The sequence below is a fragment of the Gopherus flavomarginatus genome, chromosome 4 (genome assembly GCF_025201925.1).
Source record: "Gopherus flavomarginatus isolate rGopFla2 chromosome 4, rGopFla2.mat.asm, whole genome shotgun sequence".
In the NCBI taxonomy this organism is placed as follows: Eukaryota; Metazoa; Chordata; order Testudines; family Testudinidae; genus Gopherus; species Gopherus flavomarginatus.
Window position 1 is genome coordinate 126,649,953 of NC_066620.1, and position 20,074 is coordinate 126,670,026.

At 42.5% G+C, this 20,074-nt stretch overlaps 1 protein-coding gene across 3 annotated transcripts in view; it reads right to left on the minus strand.

The window, feature by feature from the left end:
• Positions 1–211: 211 nt before the first annotated feature.
• The window catches only part of DCBLD1 (discoidin, CUB and LCCL domain containing 1), an 82,576-nt gene continuing 62,713 nt past the window's right edge, over positions 212–20,074 (minus strand). For all 3 annotated transcript variants that reach the window (XM_050949597.1, XM_050949596.1, XM_050949594.1), the window contains 8 exons: positions 19,640–19,855; positions 16,175–16,299; positions 11,300–11,447; positions 11,092–11,208; positions 7,800–7,890; positions 6,455–6,504; positions 5,231–5,350; positions 212–2,555 (listed from right to left, as the gene is read on the minus strand). In XM_050949597.1, coding sequence (XP_050805554.1) covers positions 2,035–2,555; positions 5,231–5,350; positions 6,455–6,504; positions 7,800–7,890; positions 11,092–11,208; positions 11,300–11,447; positions 16,175–16,299; positions 19,640–19,855 — 1,388 coding nt within the window. In that variant the 3' untranslated portion in view covers positions 212–2,034. The remainder of the gene's footprint in view (positions 2,556–5,230; positions 5,351–6,454; positions 6,505–7,799; positions 7,891–11,091; positions 11,209–11,299; positions 11,448–16,174; positions 16,300–19,639; positions 19,856–20,074) is intronic.

Genomic DNA, 20,074 nt, shown 5'->3' on the forward strand with positions numbered 1-20,074 from the left:
TACGGGTCACAGAGACTAGATGAGGTGGAGTGATGATAATTTTCTTTTTTAGCAAGGCCGTTATAGTCACATTAGCAGCACAACTGTTACTTTTGCACATGGTAAGGAACACCTATTTCTGGGTGTTTGTCAAATTTCTTCTCCCTCAGGATATGCAACAGCGGGTGTGTGAAGTGATGATAAAACAGAGCTAGACTCCAGTCCTGCCCGATAGAGTTGCAAAGGTTGGTGTCCTTTATTTACACATGTATGTAAACAACAAAAGTAAACAATACCACCCAATGTGGTGTAGCAAATCTGCTGCTGCAGTTTTACTTCAGGACTTGAAGTGTTTCATACATTTCACAGAAATTGCACTGACAGCAACATGGGAAGGCTACATAGTTACACTGGTTTTTCAGCACAGGAGAGACACCAACACACACTCTCCACCATTTAGTTCAGCACCAGCAGAAGGTCATTGCACCATTACAGTCCACAGCACATGCACAGTGAAACAAGCACAGGAAAACTAGCAAGAGCTTGTTTTAGGACCAGGTAGGGCATGTTCTTAAATAAAATAATAATAATACTTTGTACTTTTATAGCATCTTCCACCCAAGGATCTCACAGCGCTTTACAAAGAATTAATTTAGCCTCACTACTACCCGTTCAGGCTGGTCAATATCATTTCCATTTTATGGATGGGGAAACTAAAGATCCTGAGAAGCTAAGTGATTTGCCCAAGGCCACACATCTGTTAACAGAACTGCGATCAACTTGCTGGTTCTCAGCTCCGTGCCTTCAATACATGATTGTTCTTCCTCCCAACAAGGGTAGGACTTCTTGACATTTTACAGTAAGTTTTTGAGTACAAAACAAGGCCCCAGTGTTGCATGGAGAATAGCAATGGAGAGCTCCTGCCTCCACCCGGAGCCCCGTTAATTTCAGGGAGGTGCCGGGCGGGTGAATGGTCACAATGCACAATGCATTGCAAGTATCGTGCCCAAACAAGAATCCAGGATGACCTTCCCAGCAAAAAGAAACTATTTGAAAACAACTTTGCTGATGTGATCTCCAACAATTGAAAATGCCATAGCAAACCACATATACTTTGCACTGCCTGGTCTGCAAATACTTCAGAAGGGGCAAAACTCTAAACTGAAACGAAAAATAATCCAAGACTTCAATGAAAAGTTTAAAACTTACACTGCCCGTAAATTGTCCTAATTCACATTTTAGCTCTACAGACACTTCTTGAAAAGCCAGATTCACAGATGTAGATTTTGTATATTCCAAAAAAGATGATGTGACAGTGATCACCACAATGAAAAACACTCTGCTTGAACCAAGACTGGCTGCAATGTTTTCCACTTGTCTTTAAAATAAACAACAACATGGACAGACTCATCCTGCATCCTAATATCAAATTAAATTCAAGCATGTAAAGACTGCTTCTAAAAGAGTAGCTGCTAAGTCTGATTTGAGTATCACAATGAATTGCTCATCCACCCTCTTGTGCACATTTATGCTTCAAGTAGTTTTATTTCTTCTGCTCTTCAAATATAAAACTATTAAAATGCCTTATTTCCAGCTATCCTGGGAAAGGACATGAACCACCACAGCCATAGGAGAATACAGTTTAAGACTGCTAACACAAGAGAAGATAGAATAAAGTTCATGTGAGCATAAGATTTTTTGTTCAAGAACTTCTGCAACAGCTGTTTCCCTTACTATTTAAATACATAGAACAAAACAGATGAAAGGAAACTCAGTTATTTTTCTTAAATAAAAACTATGTACAAATTGCACATATTACAAATCAGTTACAGAACGTAGAGTCTTCACTGATAATTTTCTCTTGCCATAGTCAGTGATTATCAGAGTACTCTGGTCTTCAAGTGTCAGAACACAACAGAACTGCAATATTATGTACACAGGCTGAGTTTGTCTTCTAGCTGCCCCAGTGGAATCCTTTTAAACTAGAATACATTCATTCCAGTAGCTACATAGTAACACTGTTCACTAGAGCAGCAAATCTCTCAACTCAGCAAGTCACAAGAGTGCTGTCATTGCTGTCTGGTTTATTGGTTTTAGGCAGTCTCTGGGTGTTGAATAACCCTCATTCACCAATGAATTAGTTTGTGGCTTCTGATAGTCAGCACAGTAGTCCATTGAGCTCAAAACACTGTTAACTTTAGGTTTATCATAGCTGATTAGACTCTGCGGTGTCTGATAGTCCCCATTCCTGACATCGGTCCTACTCGCATTACTGAAACTTCCAGCAGAAAGGGAATGCTTATGAGCAGAAGAAATTACAGGTACATTGTAGTCATTCTCAGAGGAAAAATTGTTCTCTCTTCCTAGATGCCTTTCTATAATAGGGGTGGCATATTCAGGCACCTGGTTGGTCAAGGGCAATGCATATTCGTGACGGCTAGCTCTGTGCGGGCAGTGATAGTGGTTCTCGATCACTGAACTATCTTTCTTCTCCTCATCCTCTGTGTCCATTGGTTTGAATGTGGATCCTTTTCTTGTTACCATCCCAGTTCCGATCATGAGAGGCTGCTGATAATCTAGAAAGAAGCATTAAAAGCTCAAAAATATAGACAAACTATTGGTTTCTTTGATTTCACCATATATAATGTAACAGGAGGCAGAGTTTAAAAACATTAAGAGACCCAGCTACTATATCGGTAGGAATTCTCATTCAGAATGTAAGAAAACTCAGTTTGTGCCAACTTCCTTCATTCAGTGAAGGAATCATTATTTGTCAGAGGTAGTTATGGTTCTAGAGCGAGGATAAAAGTTCAGTATCAGCAGGATATGGGCTTCTTGATAAGTCTGGCAAGGGATCTTGCATGAAGCTGATAGGAATTTTTTTCACATGTGAGAAGTTCTCTATGATGCCTAAAGGAAGGTTAACCTCCTCCCCCACCCTCAGTTCCTGCATTACTAACAAGGAATCTTAGGACAGTCAAATGGCAAGTGGAAGGAGAAAGCTGAATGGGACAACAACCAAGGAAGGTAGGTGTTGGAGTCCAACGAGTTAAGGGAAGTGTGTAATGTGTGATATTGGCTTTGGGCTGGAGGTGAGGGAAGAGTGGGAACAGCAAGGAAGGCAATTACTGGACAGGTCACCTAGATCTGGGAGGATAGCAGGAAGAGGATCAGAACCAGTAAATGAGCCATGGAGGAGCCAGAGGTAAGATCAGAGGACTGCAGTGTCAACAGGGATGTTTGCAACTCCAATCCAAGAAAGCCCCAGCCAAAGGATTAGCTTGGTAAAGTAAGAGAAAATTGCAACATTTTCACTAGCCTGAAACTAAGAAACTAAAATCTGTCCCCTTCTCTTTGCAGATGAACTAACCTGCACAGCTCTGTTATACAGCACTGATAGAGACTGCCATGTTTTGGTGTAGTATTTAGAAAGTTCAATTCAGTTTTTGTTTTGGCTTTGAACTTCATCTCCGACATGAGCTGAATTCAGCCCTACGTCCCCTGGGGAAATTCTCTGGCACTTCTTGTTCTGCATCTCAAACTACACTGTAAACTCTTTGAGACAGAGAAGGTCTTGTCTTTATCTGTAGAGTGCTGAGACTACTGGTGTACTAAATAAATAACAAATCGTTCTCTGATGCTACTCCCACCTTCAGTTCCATGGAACTCCTAATATGTTGTGATAAAGTATCCAGATCCATTCTGGGATTTCTTTAGGGACTAGTAAGTACTAGAGAATTTGACAGTGAAGGATTATATTAGGGATTTATTTAGGTTGGATATTAGAAAAAACTTTTTCATTCAGAGAGTAGTGAAACACTAGAATGGGTTACCTAGGGAGGTGGTGGACTCTCCTTCCTTAGAGGTTTTTCAAGTCAGGCTTGACAAAGCCCTGGCTGGGATGATTTAGTTGGGGACTGGACTAGATGAGGTCCCTTCCAACCCTGATATTCTATGAATCTATGATTCTATGATTTAAAACCAAACCAAACCAAACCATTTCTAAGGCGAATGCCCTCCACGACCTGGTTATTCAGGTGCCTTGAGCACACATTCCTTGGCTTAGCTCACTTTTTTCAGCTTTACCGTTTGCTTTTAAGGCAAGTATTCATAAAATACCAAACCTCAAACATTGCCTGTATAAATCCCCAGAATTTAGAAATGTTCACCCCATGGCATGAGTGCTTGGAACCCTCTATAAAGTAGCGGCCATCAGGCAAAAAGCGTGGATCCATGCTGGGTATCGTCTCACATAACCACAAGTAATATTTACTCACCCCTCTCATATAAACTTTTTTTTTTAAATAGACCATCATAAAAGTATTTATTCAGAAGGATCCTGTTACAGCAAGCACCAATACATCCATATTAGTGTTATATAGAATTCAAATTAACCCCTAGTCACAGCTTTTTTTATTTGGTCTTCACTGCATTTCTCTGCCAACTGATATCAAAGGCAAGCTGGAATTTTGGGATGCTGGGGATAGCAAATTAGTCTTGCAGGGAAGATCCATGCAGTGCTGACTGATCCTATAAAATGGCTGGGCTCACTAACCTTTCCAGACAGAGACAACATAGGCAGGGACAAGAGGTGCTTAGAGAAGGAATGAAGTATCCCTTTGGGATACAAACAGGAACGGATGGCTGGAATTTGCTCTGTCCAAACAATGAGTTGCAGCTAAGCTAACACAGCAGATTAATACATCATTGTTTTACTTAACTAGGTTGACTTCAGGGGGCCTGGCTTCCACAGCGGTTCAGGCACTAAGTGACATGAACAGAGGTCTCAATATGATCTCTAGTTAGGCATTAGGCCACAGCTCAAATTGTTGGACAAACTTTATTCAGGTCACTCAACTTTTGTGAAGAAATAAGACATTAAATACAAGCATGACTAAAGAAACGTTAAATCCCAATCAGCAACGGCAGTCTAGTCTATTTTAGTCAGGTCTATCACTTAAACTATGACTGTTTCACAAGGAGATAACAAATCTCTCTCCACATCGCGGAGGGAAGTTTTAATTTCAAAACTAAGGAGAGTTAAGAAATCTCCTGTATGTTTTTCCAATATATTCTCTCATTTCACTAGTTCAATGCCCAAAGGTAGGCACATTAATTCCTGGGTCCTGCCTCACATGTTTACTCTTGATGCACCCAGAGTTTTGCTCGGATAACATTTGCCTCCCCTCTCGCCATTATGTACTATACATCCAGAAGAAAGCGTATGGGTCTCAAAAGACATAACTGTTACCTGCCATGTCACTTGTGACTAGATCCAGCTTTTGTGGAGTCTCCTTTTCATTATTATAGGTGATGGTAAATTCCGCTGACTGATGTCTGACGAAGGGCTGCTTGATCTGTTTCCAACAACCTAGAAGCAATAAATGAACACAGAAAACATTAAGGGCTTGTCCACATGAACACTTAGTTCACGGCAAGCTGGGGTGTACATCTACCCTACAGTAGCCTATTGGGCACTAAGTGTCCGCGTGGATCCTGCTACTGTGCACTAACTAGTATGCTTTGAATTACACTATTCCGAAACAGGAGTAAATTAAAGCACGCTAGGGAAATTTTAGTGCATGGCAGTGGGGTCTACCTGAACATTTAAGGTATGTCTATGCTGCAGTAAAACATCCGCAGCTGACCGAGGCCAGGGCATTGGGGTTGTGAACTTGCAGTATAGATATTCAGGCATAGGCTGGAGACTGGTCTCTCGGGCCCTCCCCCATCACGGGATAAGTATTATCCTTTGGCACCTTTTGAGAGAGGAGTATTCTGTGTTGGCCTATTTCAAGATTGCTTTAGAGACAAGTGGAGGGGAAGTGAATTTCTTTTGCTTTCTTCTGTTTCAGATGGATGTTTCACCATTTAATTGGCAGAGGAGGAGAGTGCTCCACTAGAGAGAAACTAAATAGCAGCTGAACTCAGATTTCCTACCCTAAATTAAACCCACCCTAGACAGGCTAATCAACTGACACACACAAAAAATGTCACTTCAAAAGATGTTACTTCAGTTTTTGCAGGCATCTTCCAAAAGCAAAATCCCCTAGACAATGTTCTCTTCAGATATGATGAATGAAGCATAATTCAGTATTATTGGGCTTTTTTAGGAGTTAGGGAGAGAAAGCCACATTAAAACCATGTCTTGGCCTCCTTAGGGAGAGGCTAACCTCATGTGCTGCAGAAGAGAGAAAGGAAAGAGGCAATTTGCTAAACGGTAAGTGTTTTTTCCAGTGGGAACACTCTCAAAGTTTGTGACCCAAAGTCTCTCTTTCACTTGCTAATTGCATTTCTGTTGTGGAAGCTATGCGATGGCTGCTGTTTTCAGGTGGCACTAGTAGTGGTATCATTTTCCCTAACCCCTTTTGTGATACTGTGAATTAAAATGAAAGGAAGATAATGCAATTGATGTTCAATTGTTTGATCCTTCCCACCAACCCACAGAAAGGAGAGAGCATGATTCTCCACTAACCTGGGTTCTCTGCATCAGATGAACCATAAGCACCTCCTTTTGTCTCTCTCCTGTAAGACAGGAATATATTCGTAAGGTTTCGTCCGTCACCGCACTTCTCTCCACTGAAGCTAAGGCATGAAGGTGAACTATCATATTTACCAGCTGAGGAAAATCATCCCCCTTTAGTTTCTGGGTAACAGCACTTATTACAGTAGGGGACATGAATGCTAATCTTGTTATATTTGTTTCCCCCCAGCTATCTGAGCTGGCAAAAGACACTGGAAAACAGTGACCTCTTAGCAGTTCATGTCCCTGTATGCCAGCTCAGATGTTATCTTCCTGGCTGTGTTAGGACTGCTATCCTGAATTCTTTGCACAGTTGTTAGAAACTCTAGATTAGGTACTGGATTCTGAGGAGATGCAAGCCCTTTTCATAAGGAGGTGATGTCAAAAGGAACTTTGTCCCCTGTCCCAAACTTCATCTGCTGACAGGAACATCTGTATCCACTAGGCAGAGCTCAAATTAATGGAAGACTAGGGGGTGTATAAGCGAGTGAAATTTACCTTTTTCCAGCCTTCTCAACATGTGTGACAGCTGACGAGCTTTACTTCCCAACATGTGTTTTATACACTCTTACATGGCAGCTCTGAATTTGGCCCACTGAGTTACAGATCAAGGAACCAGCAGAGATGAATGTAGCAACCAATAAGAGGGGGGTAAAATAGCTTCCACTCTACTTTCTTTTGGTTCCTAGGTGTGCAAGTTACACCAGCCTAGACTCAGTTATTAGTCAGTAAATGGAGTAGATAGGTCTGAGGCAGATTAACCAAATTATATAGGAATCGGAGCTAGCGTAAGGGGTGCTACTTTACATCACCTCTGTATTTGGCTAGTCTACACTGGCAACATTAAATGTATCTACTGTGGCAGTGCTTTAACATGGCTTGTGTAGTCACGGCAGAGAGCTCTCCCAGAGCTCTAAAAAACCCACCTCCACGAGGGACGCAGCTCCCAGCACTGGTGCACTGTCTACACTGGCACTTTACAGCGCTGAAACATGCTGAGCTCAGGGGGGAGTTTTTTCAGGCCCCTGAGTGAGAAAGTTGCAGTGCCATGTAGACAAGCCCTTAGCTTCACAGGGCCACCTATGGGATGGGGCCCCAGGCAACTGCCCTGCTTGCTACCCATTAACACTGGTCCTGGCTTTTATATGCAGAAAAACAGTTGTTGTGGCACAGCTGAGTCATGGACTTTTTATAGCATATTGGGGGGGGGTGGACGTTCAGAAAGAAAAAGGTTGAGAACCCCTGATCTATGCCACTATAGCTGTTTTAATTTATATGATGAAAAATAAAATCTTACCTTCGTATGGCTGCACAGATACAAATCCCAGAGAGCAGGAACAGACACAGCCCTACTAAGACCGGGACAACTATAGCTGTAAGTTTTAACCCTGCAGGGAAAAACAATTAACAAAAGGTAACAAGGGCACAGTTTTCCAGAACTAGATACATTTTGTTTTAGGAAAATGCCCTGAAAATGAATATATGATAAAAATCTTAACTCAAGAGTGCGTGAGAAAGTGAAGGCACAATACTGCAGGAGGCTGTGGGCCAAATTTAGGTTTGATGTAAATAGGTGCAGTTGTATTGATTCCAAAAGAGCTAAACCCATTTTCTCTAGGTCTCTGTGTTGCTCAAAACATGTATACATCCTTCCAAAGGTAATTTCTTTCTTATTATAGTCTGGGCTGGTAGAACCACCTATTAAGGTTGCCTGACGCTTCCCATTATAAAGATCCTATTTTCAATTGTAACTTTGTGGCGGAGAGGGGACTGATATAGAATGAACTCAGGGAGGAAGACCAGGACTGGGAACCAGTCTTAGGGCAAGGGGAGAGAAACAGACTGGAGGAGGACCCTGGAGAGGGAGACTAGAACTGACTGGGCCAGGAGCCAGGGATGAGAAACCTGTAAAGTAGAGACTGGAGCTGGGTAGGCAAAGAGAATAGGACCATGACAAGGAGCCGGGGTGGGGAAAAGACAGGTCAGGGAAAGGTTGAAGAAGAGCCCTGAGTCTCTCCATCCTCTGTTGTCATTAAATATCTTTGAAATCCACTGGCAAAGTGCTTGTCTGAGCCCATTGGGATCAGTTACTTCATTAGAGTCAGTGGCAGAGGCCTGTGCAGTGGAACTAAAGGTTCCAACCCTGCTGATAAACCATGTGGTATCAATAAGACAGCACATGAGAGAATTTGTTTTTTCAGTTTTCTTTTTGAAAAAACTTTGAAATTACACACACCAATCTAATAAGAATATTAAGGTTGCAAAATTAAGCATGGAAAACTTAGGAAATGCCAAAATTAAGGTTTCCTCTGCAATTTTAATTTGTCACCCATATGTGTATGCATTATGGCATAGCCTTTAATTACATGATCCCATACTATTTTTTCCCATAGGCCTCCTAATAACAAGAATTATTGTTATAAGCTGGGAGCGCATCAGTTGGAAGTAACAGAGGAGGAGGAGAAGGACCTTGGAGTATTGGTTGATCACAGGATGACTATGAGCCGCCAATGTGATATGGCCGTGAAAAAAGCTAATGCAGTCTTGGGATGCATCAGGCGAGGTATTTCCAGTAGAGATAAGGAGGTGTTAATACCATTATACAAGGCACTGGTGAGACCTCATCTGGAATACTGTGTGCAGTTCTGGTGTCCCATGTTTAACAAGTACAGAGAAGGGCTACTAGGATGATCCGAGGAATGGAAAACCTGTCTTATGAAAGGAGACTCAAAGAGCTTGGCTTGTTTAGCCTAACCAAAAGAAGGCTGAGGGGAGATATATTGCTCTCTATAAATATATCAGAGGGATAAATACCAGGGAGGGAGAGGAATTATTTAAGCTCAGTACCAATGTGGACACAGGAACAAATGGATATAAATTGACCATTAGGAAGTTTAGACTTGAAATTAGATGAAAGTTTCTAACCATCAGAGGACTGAAGTTGTGGAACAGCCTTCCAAGGGCAGCAGTGGGGGCAAAAGACATATCTGGCTTCAAGACTAAGCTTGATAAGTTTGCGGAGGGGATGGTATGATGGGATAGCCTAATTTTGGCAATTAATTAGTGTTTGACTATTAGCGGTAAATATGCCCAATGGCTTGTGATGGGATGGGATCTGAGTTATTACAGAGAACTCTTTCCTGGGTGTCTGGCTGGTGAGTCTTGTCCCAATGCTCAGGGATTAGCTGATTGCCATATTTGGGGTCAGGAAGAAATTTTCCTCCATGGCAGATTAGCAGAGGCCTTCCTCTGCAGCGTGGGGCATGGGTCATTTGCTGGAAGATTTTCTGCATCTTGAAGTCTTTAAACCATGATTTGAGGACTTCAATGGCTCAGACACAGGAGTGGGCGAGTGAGATTGTGGCCTGTGTTGTGCAGGAGGCCAGACTAGATCATAATGGTCCCTTCTGACCTTAAAGTCTATGATTCTACCTCAGTCAACCTTTGGGTTTATTAGAATAGCAGCAAAAGTGCTTTTCAGTTAGAATGTATTCCTATTAATCTTACTCAAGCACCCACTCAGACTTCTATTCATTGTTAGGGAAGGTAAGGTGTATTGCCCTGGTTGGTCGTTTGAGTCACTGACCTAATTTATGATTATTTAGTTTGGATATATCTTTTTGTACAGCACTGGGGAGAGACAGAGACAGAGACAGAGACAGAGACAGAGACAGAGACAGAGACAGAGACAGAGACAGAGACAGAGACAGAGAGCACACACACCTCTGGAAATCCAACGATTCTAAGGTCTCTAGCAGATTATCCTCTGCAAAACCACCATTGTAAGAACAAGTGGGTTTTATTTTATTCCAAAAAACAGAGTCAGTCCCATGTATCAAACAGTGCAGGACAAAATTAAGAGTGACCTGCAAACTAAAAAGAATAAATGCCCACATCACTTCTCTCTGATTCACAAAGATAAAGACAACCTGAAAATTGTTTTAAAGGTGTTTTTTGCACTTTAAAAATTCTTCTTTTAAATTAGAAATTCAGGTCTTGTCTACTCAACTTTTCCTCTAAGACTCTAGGCGGGGACTGGACTCGATGACCTCTCGAGGTCCCTTCCAGTCCTGGAGACTATGAGTCTAGGGACAAGTAGAAAACTGGTAGATTTAGGACATCACACAAACCAAGGAAGTGAAACCTAATTAAATGAAAGAGGAAAGGATTTTTATTCAGACTATTTAAGAGTTTAGGGTTTGTTTTTGTTAACATCTATTAAATTCAAACACCTGAAAAACATTTGGAAGAAAAGTTATTTGTTAAAAAAAAGAATCAACATCACTGTCCCTTCAAAGGTATCAATCTACTTTTCTGAGTCTGTCAAAGGAGACAAAATAGGTAAGGTAATACTGGATATATAGATAAATAAAACACTTTTTAAAAAAATAAGGATTTCAAGTTCTCTTTATCCCTCATAAAGAAGCAAAGAGGACTCCCCTCACCCTCACATATGCAGATAACCATTAAAGAACATTGATGAGATGGGAACAGTTTGATCTGGCAAAGTGAAGATGCCTGTTAGAACAGGAAGTATACATCTCAAAAAGATGGCACATTTTAGAGAGACCGTACTGTTCTAGTGTTACCTAGGCTAGTTTCTTCTGACGGGATGGGTTCTGTGATGGTTCTGTCTTCTTTTCCAACAGCTACACCTGTGCTTTGACTTGGCCTTTGCCACATTGGGTAAGTAAATGAGTTGTTAGCTGCAAAAGGAAAAGGGAAAACAACTGAGCTGTAGGGGTTTTGGGATTCCATTGCTTCACTGGGCTCCTGGAAGTATTGCTTGCCACTTACTTTGCATTATTCGACAACCAATCAGCTCCACTTTCAATGCTATTCTTTGATGCCAGGTCTGTGGAATGATCCGCACGTATCGGGCCACTATAGGAGGGATAAAATTATTACGGACTACATCCTCATAATTAGAGTTGCCTTGGAATACCTGCAATTTAAAACACAAACACTTTAATTGCTGTGTTTTCAGAGTGACTTCTTAAAAATACAGAACATCTGAAATGTAAAGAGGGACACTTAACCTAAAACTCATTCAAAAATATCTTCAACTGTGTTGTAACTTTAGGAGTATCAGAAGTAAGTTTTAAAAGATTTAAATGTGCTAATGCATGCTACTGTGTTTGAATTAACAATACCTCCTGCATCAAAAGCAAAACAAAACTTTTTAAATCAAATCATGAAAAATGTTTTGTAAACTACTTTTTTTCTTCAGCAAAATCTAAATGAGTGACCAAAAAGAAGTTACTCACCTTGTGCAGTAATGATGGTTCTTCGAGATGTGTCTCTCTCTATGGGTGCTCCACTGTAGGTGTGTCTGCATCCCTGCGCTGCTCATTGGAGAACTTTGGCAGAAGTGTCCGTTCAGCCCGAACGTGTGCAGTCTCTCCTCATGCTGCACCATGAGGCTAGCCAGCACATGTTGGTTAACCATTCTCAGTTCCTTCGCTGCTGCAGAATTAGTGAGAACTCAGAAGTAGAGGGGAGAAGGGCGTCATATGGGGACACATCTCGACAAACCATTGTTACTGTACAAGGTGAGTAACAACTTCTTCTTCGAGTAGTGTCCCCATAGGTCTTACACTCTAGGTGACTCCTGAGCAGTGCCCCCCTTGGAGGGCTGGGACTTCAGCATCAGGTTAGTTACAGATGACAGTACTGTGGAGCCAAAGATGACATCAGAGACAGAGTCCCTGGTGATCACGTAATGTTCTGCAAAGGTGTGGACTGAGGCCCATGTCGCTGCTCTGTAGATCTCTGAGATGGGGACATTCCTGAGGAAAGTGACAGATGAGGAGATTGATCTCATGGAATATGTACGGATCGAGTCCGGACGGGTAATGTTACAAATTTGATAGCACTATCCGATGCAATTCGAGACCCACTTAGAGAGTCTTTGGGCTGAGCCCTTACACCTTTCCACCATAGAGAGGAACAGTCTAGGGGATTTCCTGAAGGTCTTTGTCCTATTGAGGTAGAATGCAAGGGCTCTCCTAACGTCTAAGGTATGGAGTGTGGCCTCCCTATTGTCTTGGTCAGGCCTGGGGTAGAAGGTGGATAGACTGATTCATGTGAACCGAAGAGGTCACTTTAGGGATGAACCCTGGATGCTGCCTAAGTGTAACCTTTGTCAGGGAAAAAGATTATGTACGGGGGATACGCCATCAGAGCTGCTATTTCCCCTAGAACAGGAGCTCTCTAGGTGCTGGAACCACGTAGGATCCATGTTTTGAGACAGAGGATCCCCAGGTTGGGATATGTGGTACAACCTTTGTCCTGAGAGAGAGGGTGCGAAGTGGCCGGAACAGAGATCAGTGACACATCACAAGCTGCATCAGGTAAGGGTACCACGTCTGTCACGGCCACATGGGAGCAATCAAAATTATGTAAGCTCCGTCCCCTCTTTATCTTTAGCAGACCCTTCAGCAGAAGAGGAAATGGAGGGAAGGGGTAAAGAAGGCCCTTGTCCCATGCGGGGAGGACAGCATTGCCCAGAGAGTGCTGTCCAATCCCCACCCTGGGACAGTATTGCAGACACTTCTTGTTCTGGACAGTGTTCCGCACCGTGTGAACAAGTTGTGATGTACCAATAGGTGCATCTCCTACTCATGGTCATATGGAAATTCGTGACTGGGCTTGTCTGCTATCGCGTTTTGCGTGCCTGAGAGGTAAGCAGCGGACAAGGTGATGATGTGAGAGATGTGCCTATTCCATAGTTTCATGGCCTCTGTACATAAGGAGGGTGATCTGGCTTCTCCCTGATGGTTGCTATAAAACATGCGGGCTACATTGTCTGTTAGGATTTTTGTATGTGATATGGGTATCAGCAGGAGGAAATGGGTTCAGGCGTTCCTGACCACTCCCAACTCAAGGAGATTGATGTGCAGGGATATCTCCACAGGCATACACGACCTGTACCTCCCAATACTGGGGGGCACAATCTAAAGGGGAGGACATGCGATGGGGACCTCGCTGATACTGATCTCTCCAGTGCCAGATGGGCCAATGCCTCTGGTGATACCGGCAGCTCACATACCGGAATGTTTGCCATTCTCTCTCTGTGGCAAAGATTCAAAGCCTGTGCCCAAAGAGTCTATCAGTGGTACCAGACAACGATGGTTGCCATGAGGCATGGGTGTCAGATGATCTCAGTGCTGGCGGAGCAGAAGATACCAAACGAGATGGTGATTGCTTTCGGCTATTCCTGCGCTTGCTGAGGGGACTTTCTGCTCTCTTTTTGACTTGTGAGAGGGGTCCCTGGACTGTTTCTTTGACCCAATATCCTTCGAAGTCAAAGGTTAATGGGAAGGCTCACGCCTGCCAGAGGGCTGGGGTTGGAGAGCCGTCTCCATGGAGATGATTTTCTGGCGGCACTCTCTGTCCTTGCGGGATCTCAGCCGGCCCTCACGAAGGCAGCGAATGCACTGGGAGTGCTTGTCCATGACTGGGCTCGCCCCACTGCAAGTGTGACACTTGAAGCCACGAGAGCTGGGGATACCCTTCTCCAAGGCTGGGGGTCAACACAAGAACAAAAAGTCTTTTCTTCTTTTAGGCACAGCCAAATAAAGAGTCAGAAGAAAGCTAAAACGTTTTTAAAAGCTAAAGATTTTCAAATGAAAAAGGGAATTAATGATCTACTAACCAGCTAACGGACAGCTAAAAGGTTCCGTCCCTAGCCAGGGGCAGTTGAGAAGGAACGGAGGACGGTTAGCCCGCACTTGCTGGCTAGCCTCATGGCGCAGCACGAGGAGAAAGAGTACGTGTGTGGGCCCAACAGACACTGCTATCTAAATTCTCTGATCAGCAGCGCAGGGATGAACACACCTAGAGTGGAGCACCCATTGGGACACTACTCGAAGAAGAACTGTTTGACTATGTTCTCTTCATTATATTTACAAAATCTGTCTGATCAGTCAGCCCATTCTACACGTGGACCTTTTTATTAGTTTGTTTAAATTAAAAGTGTATAAACCTGAGGCCCTGGCTGAATTCTGTTTAAGATCATGTATAACAGTTTCTTATGAGATTTTTAAAACGATGGAGTAATGTAGAACCAATTAGAAGTTTACCCTAATGAAACTTTGATTCACATGGAATTTAAAAAACAATCAAGTCAATTTTTTTTAAAAACTTTTAAGAATTACCATTGTGGAATAGTGCAAACCTGAAAACTTTAAATATCTCGTTTGCATAGTTCAGAGCCGTTACTGTACAAATTTTTCACTGCAGGCAAAAAACTGAGGTTGTAGAATATTAAGGGTATGGCTACACTTGCAGATGTAGAGTGCCGGGAGTTAAAGGAGCCCTTGGAGACAGCAGCAGGGAAAACACTGCTGTGTGTTCACACTGTGCTCCTTGTGACTGTGGAGCAAGTCCATATTAGCAGGTCTTGCAACGTCACAGAGAGCAGTGCATTGTGGTAGCTACCCCAGTGAGCAAGTGGCTGCAGTGTGCTTCGGAAAGGGTTTGCAAAGCATCAGGGGCAGAGAGAGTGTGTCAGCATGCTATCTTGTAAGTTCAAACAGTGGCAGGGGAAACCTGATATCAGCTCCCACCCCACACCTCTCTCTCATTCACACACACACACACACAAATAAATGCAGGAGCATTCCACAGAAATGGTTTGCTCTGTGTCCCGGAGCAGATAAGCATGAGGGCTGTCAGAAATGGAGCTTTGAAAGGGGATATCTGCATGCCTGTGGCCAAATTCAAAACAATGATGAGAGTGACCACTTGACTTCAGGGTATTATGGGATGTTTCCGGAGGCCAATCACAGCACAGTAATGCAACACATTGTCCACACTGACACCCCAGGGTGCAGCAAGCTCTGTGCTTCTCGTGGAGGTGGATTATCAGGAATGCTCCAGCTGCAAAGTCTAGGAGCTCTAAATGCCTTGCCAGTGTGGATACCTCTGGAATTATGGCGCCCAGGGCTGATTTAATGCATTCTAACTCGCAAGTGTAGCCAAGGCCTAAAATCCTGAGGAAGTCCACACTGTGCAAACGAAATTTCTCTCCAAACAATTTAAAGTACAGGATACATGGAGATAATAAGAACCCACTTTCTCGATTCAGAATTTTAGTGTATAGTGAGAACTGATGATTAGTTAGGCTCTGGTATTGCATCATGCTGAGCTCCCACCTGTACCACTGAAAATAATGAGAGTACACTCAGGAGCAAGCTCTTGGGATTTGTTCAGAAGTAGACCAACAACGAAATTCAATGTAATTACACTAGTGCAACCCTCTAATGTAGACCTTGTTTACATGAGATCTCTGCACTGCTTTCGTTTTAGTTCTTAAATCGATTTAAGTTAAACTTGTGTAGACTTCTGCATGGACATTTATTTTGGCTTAAGAGCAACTATTTTGGTTTAGTTTACAATGATTCCTTGAGATAACCCAAAAAGTGGTCAAACAGCCTTTTTGCACCAGTTTAACGATATTGGTTTGAAATAACACCTTTGCTTAACCTGGGGTAACTTTTGTGTGTAGCTAAGCCCACAGATGTACTGCACCAGTAAATTACATTGATGCAGTTACACTGATGAAGACAGCCTAATCTTTCATGACAGTGAAAATCTCTCTTTCAATATCAAAGCATCTTAGAGAATTTTTCCTTTTGTGTTCCCATCCCCCCCTTCACCTCCTTTTACCTTTTCTTCATTGTTTAGGATTCCTTTGTAAGTTCTCCATTTTGAGTTGTTATTTTTATAGTTCAAAATAAAGGTCTTTACATAAAAGTTAAACTTCAGCATAGTGGATCCTGTAGTCCTAATCCCTTGTAACAAAAGAAAAAATGTATTTTGTTAGCTTTTTTTAAAAAGAACATTTTCATACACAACTCAAAAAGAAAGTGTGTTAAAAATAAAGGCACAGTTCTGTCTAAAAACCATTCACCTCTCAAACTAAGTTTGGAGTTCAAAAAAAGAAAAACTGGTTTGGGGAAGAAAATCAGTTTTATACTATGAATTTCATGGCTTCTGTTGTGAACTCCGACTTGATCTTGGAGAGTCTATAGTTTTGGGTAAAATATAATCCATTTGCTAAGCATGTTTATAGAAGTAATAATGGAAGTTACTGAAGCTGTACCAGTAAGGAGAAGGAGAACCAAAACATATGTAGTAAAAATAGGCTTGGCAATAGTTTTAAACATTAAGGACTTAGAATGACACCTAACAGAAGTTGGCAGTTCGCATAAGTTAGCATGAGTATTATGTGCTTGACCAAGGTTATGAAATAATACATGCTTGACCAAAAGTTATAAAATCTAGCAATATGTATCCTTTAATAGTTTAGCAGGGCATCATGTAATAAACAGATAAACCCAACTGAACATATACTAAAATCGTACGGGCTTTTTGCAATAAAAGCTAACCACATTAACATATCAAAACTACTAGGAAAGGGACTGACATGAATGATTGGGTTCACTGTCGGAAATGTAATTATGGTCAACCAGAATACCACATATGGACAACCAGAACCCTAAAATTGGTCTCCTGGAATACCAAATATAAATAGGGGTCTGAGACTTGATCAGATATGGTCCCAGATGTATGTGGATGGAATGAAAAAAGGCACAGAAAGGGTTGTCAAACCCGTCTCTAGTTGGGACACTGGGATAATGGCATGGGCTGCCAGGCAGGAAGCCTGACCCAGCAATTTCTTCTTGTAGTGGGCTCCACTGTTTCTTCTATCTTTGGTTCTAATGGTTTCCATAAGATTACAAGTATGCACAATGTAAGATTGTAAGTAACGTGGGAAACCACATTACTGTACTTAATCTTATTCTACTTACGTGTATTGATTTTTCTATGGTTTCAATTATATTTGTATTAACTAAAACTTAATGTTTCTGTGTGCGCTTCACCTTCTTAATTAACTCTAAGTAACCATCTAAATAAAGAACTTTTTTGTTAAAGGTGTACTTTAAACCTTAGATTAATCCCAGGCTACACTGTCAACTAATCAGTGTTGTTACATGCAAGGCATATTTAAAAAGAACACCATCACCAATGCAGGAAAAGATTTCACATGAAAGATTTAAATTATATGGTTAGGAAACTTTCAAGATGCTCTTTATGTAAATACATGCCATGGAATTTTAAAAGATTACTGACCCAAAAATGGCAATGGCTCTCACAGATTATGGTCCATTACGAGGGTCTTTATCAAGTGACTGTAATTTATATTTTACAAGTGACTAATTCATATTTTTTAGACAATGCAAGGAGCTCACAACAGAAGCGCCTTTCATGTGAACATACCATTGTTTCAGTGACCAGGCTTAGATATTCATTTATTGATACAGGGAGTTCATCATAAATAGATCCTAAAAAGAGCCATTTACAGGTTGATCAGGACACAACAGACAAGCTCTATCGCTGACTGTGTGAATACATTGTATAATGTCTACAATGTAATGTTTACAGATAATTGATATGACAAAAGGCATATAAGACACTCAGCCCAAACCTGTGTTCCTGTATTCCCCACTCAGGAATTGTCTACCCGGTTTGTTAACTGCATCCACAACCAAGGAATTTGATGTGGGATGGAAAAAGAGGAACTCTGTGCCCTTTGATGGCACGTAATATTTTTTGTCAGATGTCTTGCAAGTTGGTGGAATTGTTGCTGGGGTCCGCCAAATTTGCCTAACCAGTTCCATGATGGCATCATTCATGGGTAGGGCAACTTTAGAGGAGGCAGATGTGTGTCGAATGTCAAAAAGCTTGTGTTGGTTTCCTGAACTACTTCTAGAGAAATGTCCAAGGAGCAACTCTCCTATAGAAGTCTTGGAATTGTTAAAGTCATCCCTCGTGTTGGGGGAGGCACTATGCTGTCATCAGGAGAAGAAAAGTGAAGGGTAGGTTCAGTGCCCTGGTCAGAGGGTTCATCCTGTTCTGCTAGAATGTCCTCAAGGGGCTGACAGAGTCCTGCTACTGACAGTGCAGGTGATGGATGTGTGCTCTCCCTGGGAGGTTTGTGGTGGTAAGGGGGATGTGCCATCCCTGATGTCCAACACAGCCACTGTGTGCCATCCAGGGGTACCCGTACCATTGGGATTCTTTGTGTGCAGTGTGGAGGCATAGGTGCCATCCAGGGGTACCCGTACCATTGGGATCCTTTGTGTGCAGTGTGGAGGCATGTCCTGCCGTACTGCGGATGGGAGAAGAGTGGTGGGAATAAATCTCTCCATCATTGACATCATCCTTGTCACTCGAAAGAGGGGGAGCCGGGTGAGGTGGAGTGGAAGGATGATTTGGTACTAAGTGAGTCAGGGTAACGTCACTGCTGAGGATAGGTGACTCAGGATTGAGGAGACTGCTAAATCCTTTTGTATAAGAATTGACTCAGTACTGATGGTGGCATCTACTATTTAGACGTAGAGCCTCTGTCAGAGGCTGCAGTAGGGGACTTCTGTCCCAGGGGAGTCCTGGCTTCTGGCTCAGATGCTGGCCTGAGGGACTTCTCTTTTAGAAGCAGCTTAGCTGCAAGTCCCTGACTTTCCTGATCCTGGCTGTTAGTTTATGGCACTGCAGACACTTTTGAAGAATATGTGTCTCGCCAAGGCAGTGGACACACTGAGTATGCCTGTCTGACGCTGGAATCGATAGCCTACAGGTGAGGCAGCATTTAAAGCCCAGAGAACCAGGCATGCCCCTGAAGGGAGAGTTTCACCCTCCCCTGAGGGGAGAACTGGCAATAACGGTTCAACAAAAACCTACTTCTAATCAGGAAAAACAAATTATGATTTTTTTTTTAATAAATGGGGAAAAGAAATGAAAAAGGGCTGACAATATATAATAAAACTGGAACTAACTTGGATATATTATTCTAGCTAAGCTCTGAGGTGCTGCTGAATGCTCTGACTCATAGCCAAAGGTAGTAGAGAAGGAACTGAGGGAGGACTGGCTGCACAGTGCTAGTGAACTGCCTGAAGCAGCGTGAGACGGGGACCATGCATGTGTGATCCAACCGGGCACTGCTACCATAAATCACCAATTAAGAGCACAGGGATGCACAAACACCTAAAATGGAGCACCCACAGGGACATCACTTAAAGAACTTAAGCCTCAGGCTTGGGAACCAGCCATGTTATTGAGTAGGTAACTTACCTGTTATTCTCTTTTTCTCTCCCAAGTCTACTTCCAACCACTCCCGGTGGCTGCTATGGTTGGAAGCCCATGAAGTCCCTTGGACTTGAAGCCAGGCCTTATCAGGAGACCACTGAACACTTTCCCCAATTTCACTGGTCTCTTCCCAAGAGGATGATGCTGTAATATGGCTGTTGGAGATGTCTCCATCTCCCAAACTCAAGGATTTATTGCAGCCTAGAAGCAATTCCAATACAGAGAGAGATGGAAGAGACAACTTGCATTTTCCCAGCATATCCCACCAAGACCACCCACAACAACCAGCTCCTATAATTTTCCACCCTGCCATTTCTCCCTCCTGTGCTGCCATCCATTAGGCATAATGTTTGCAGCAGGCAATCCAATATCAAATTAGTATGCTCCCTCTCCTTAAGCCAGCCTGTCCCACCTCCCTGA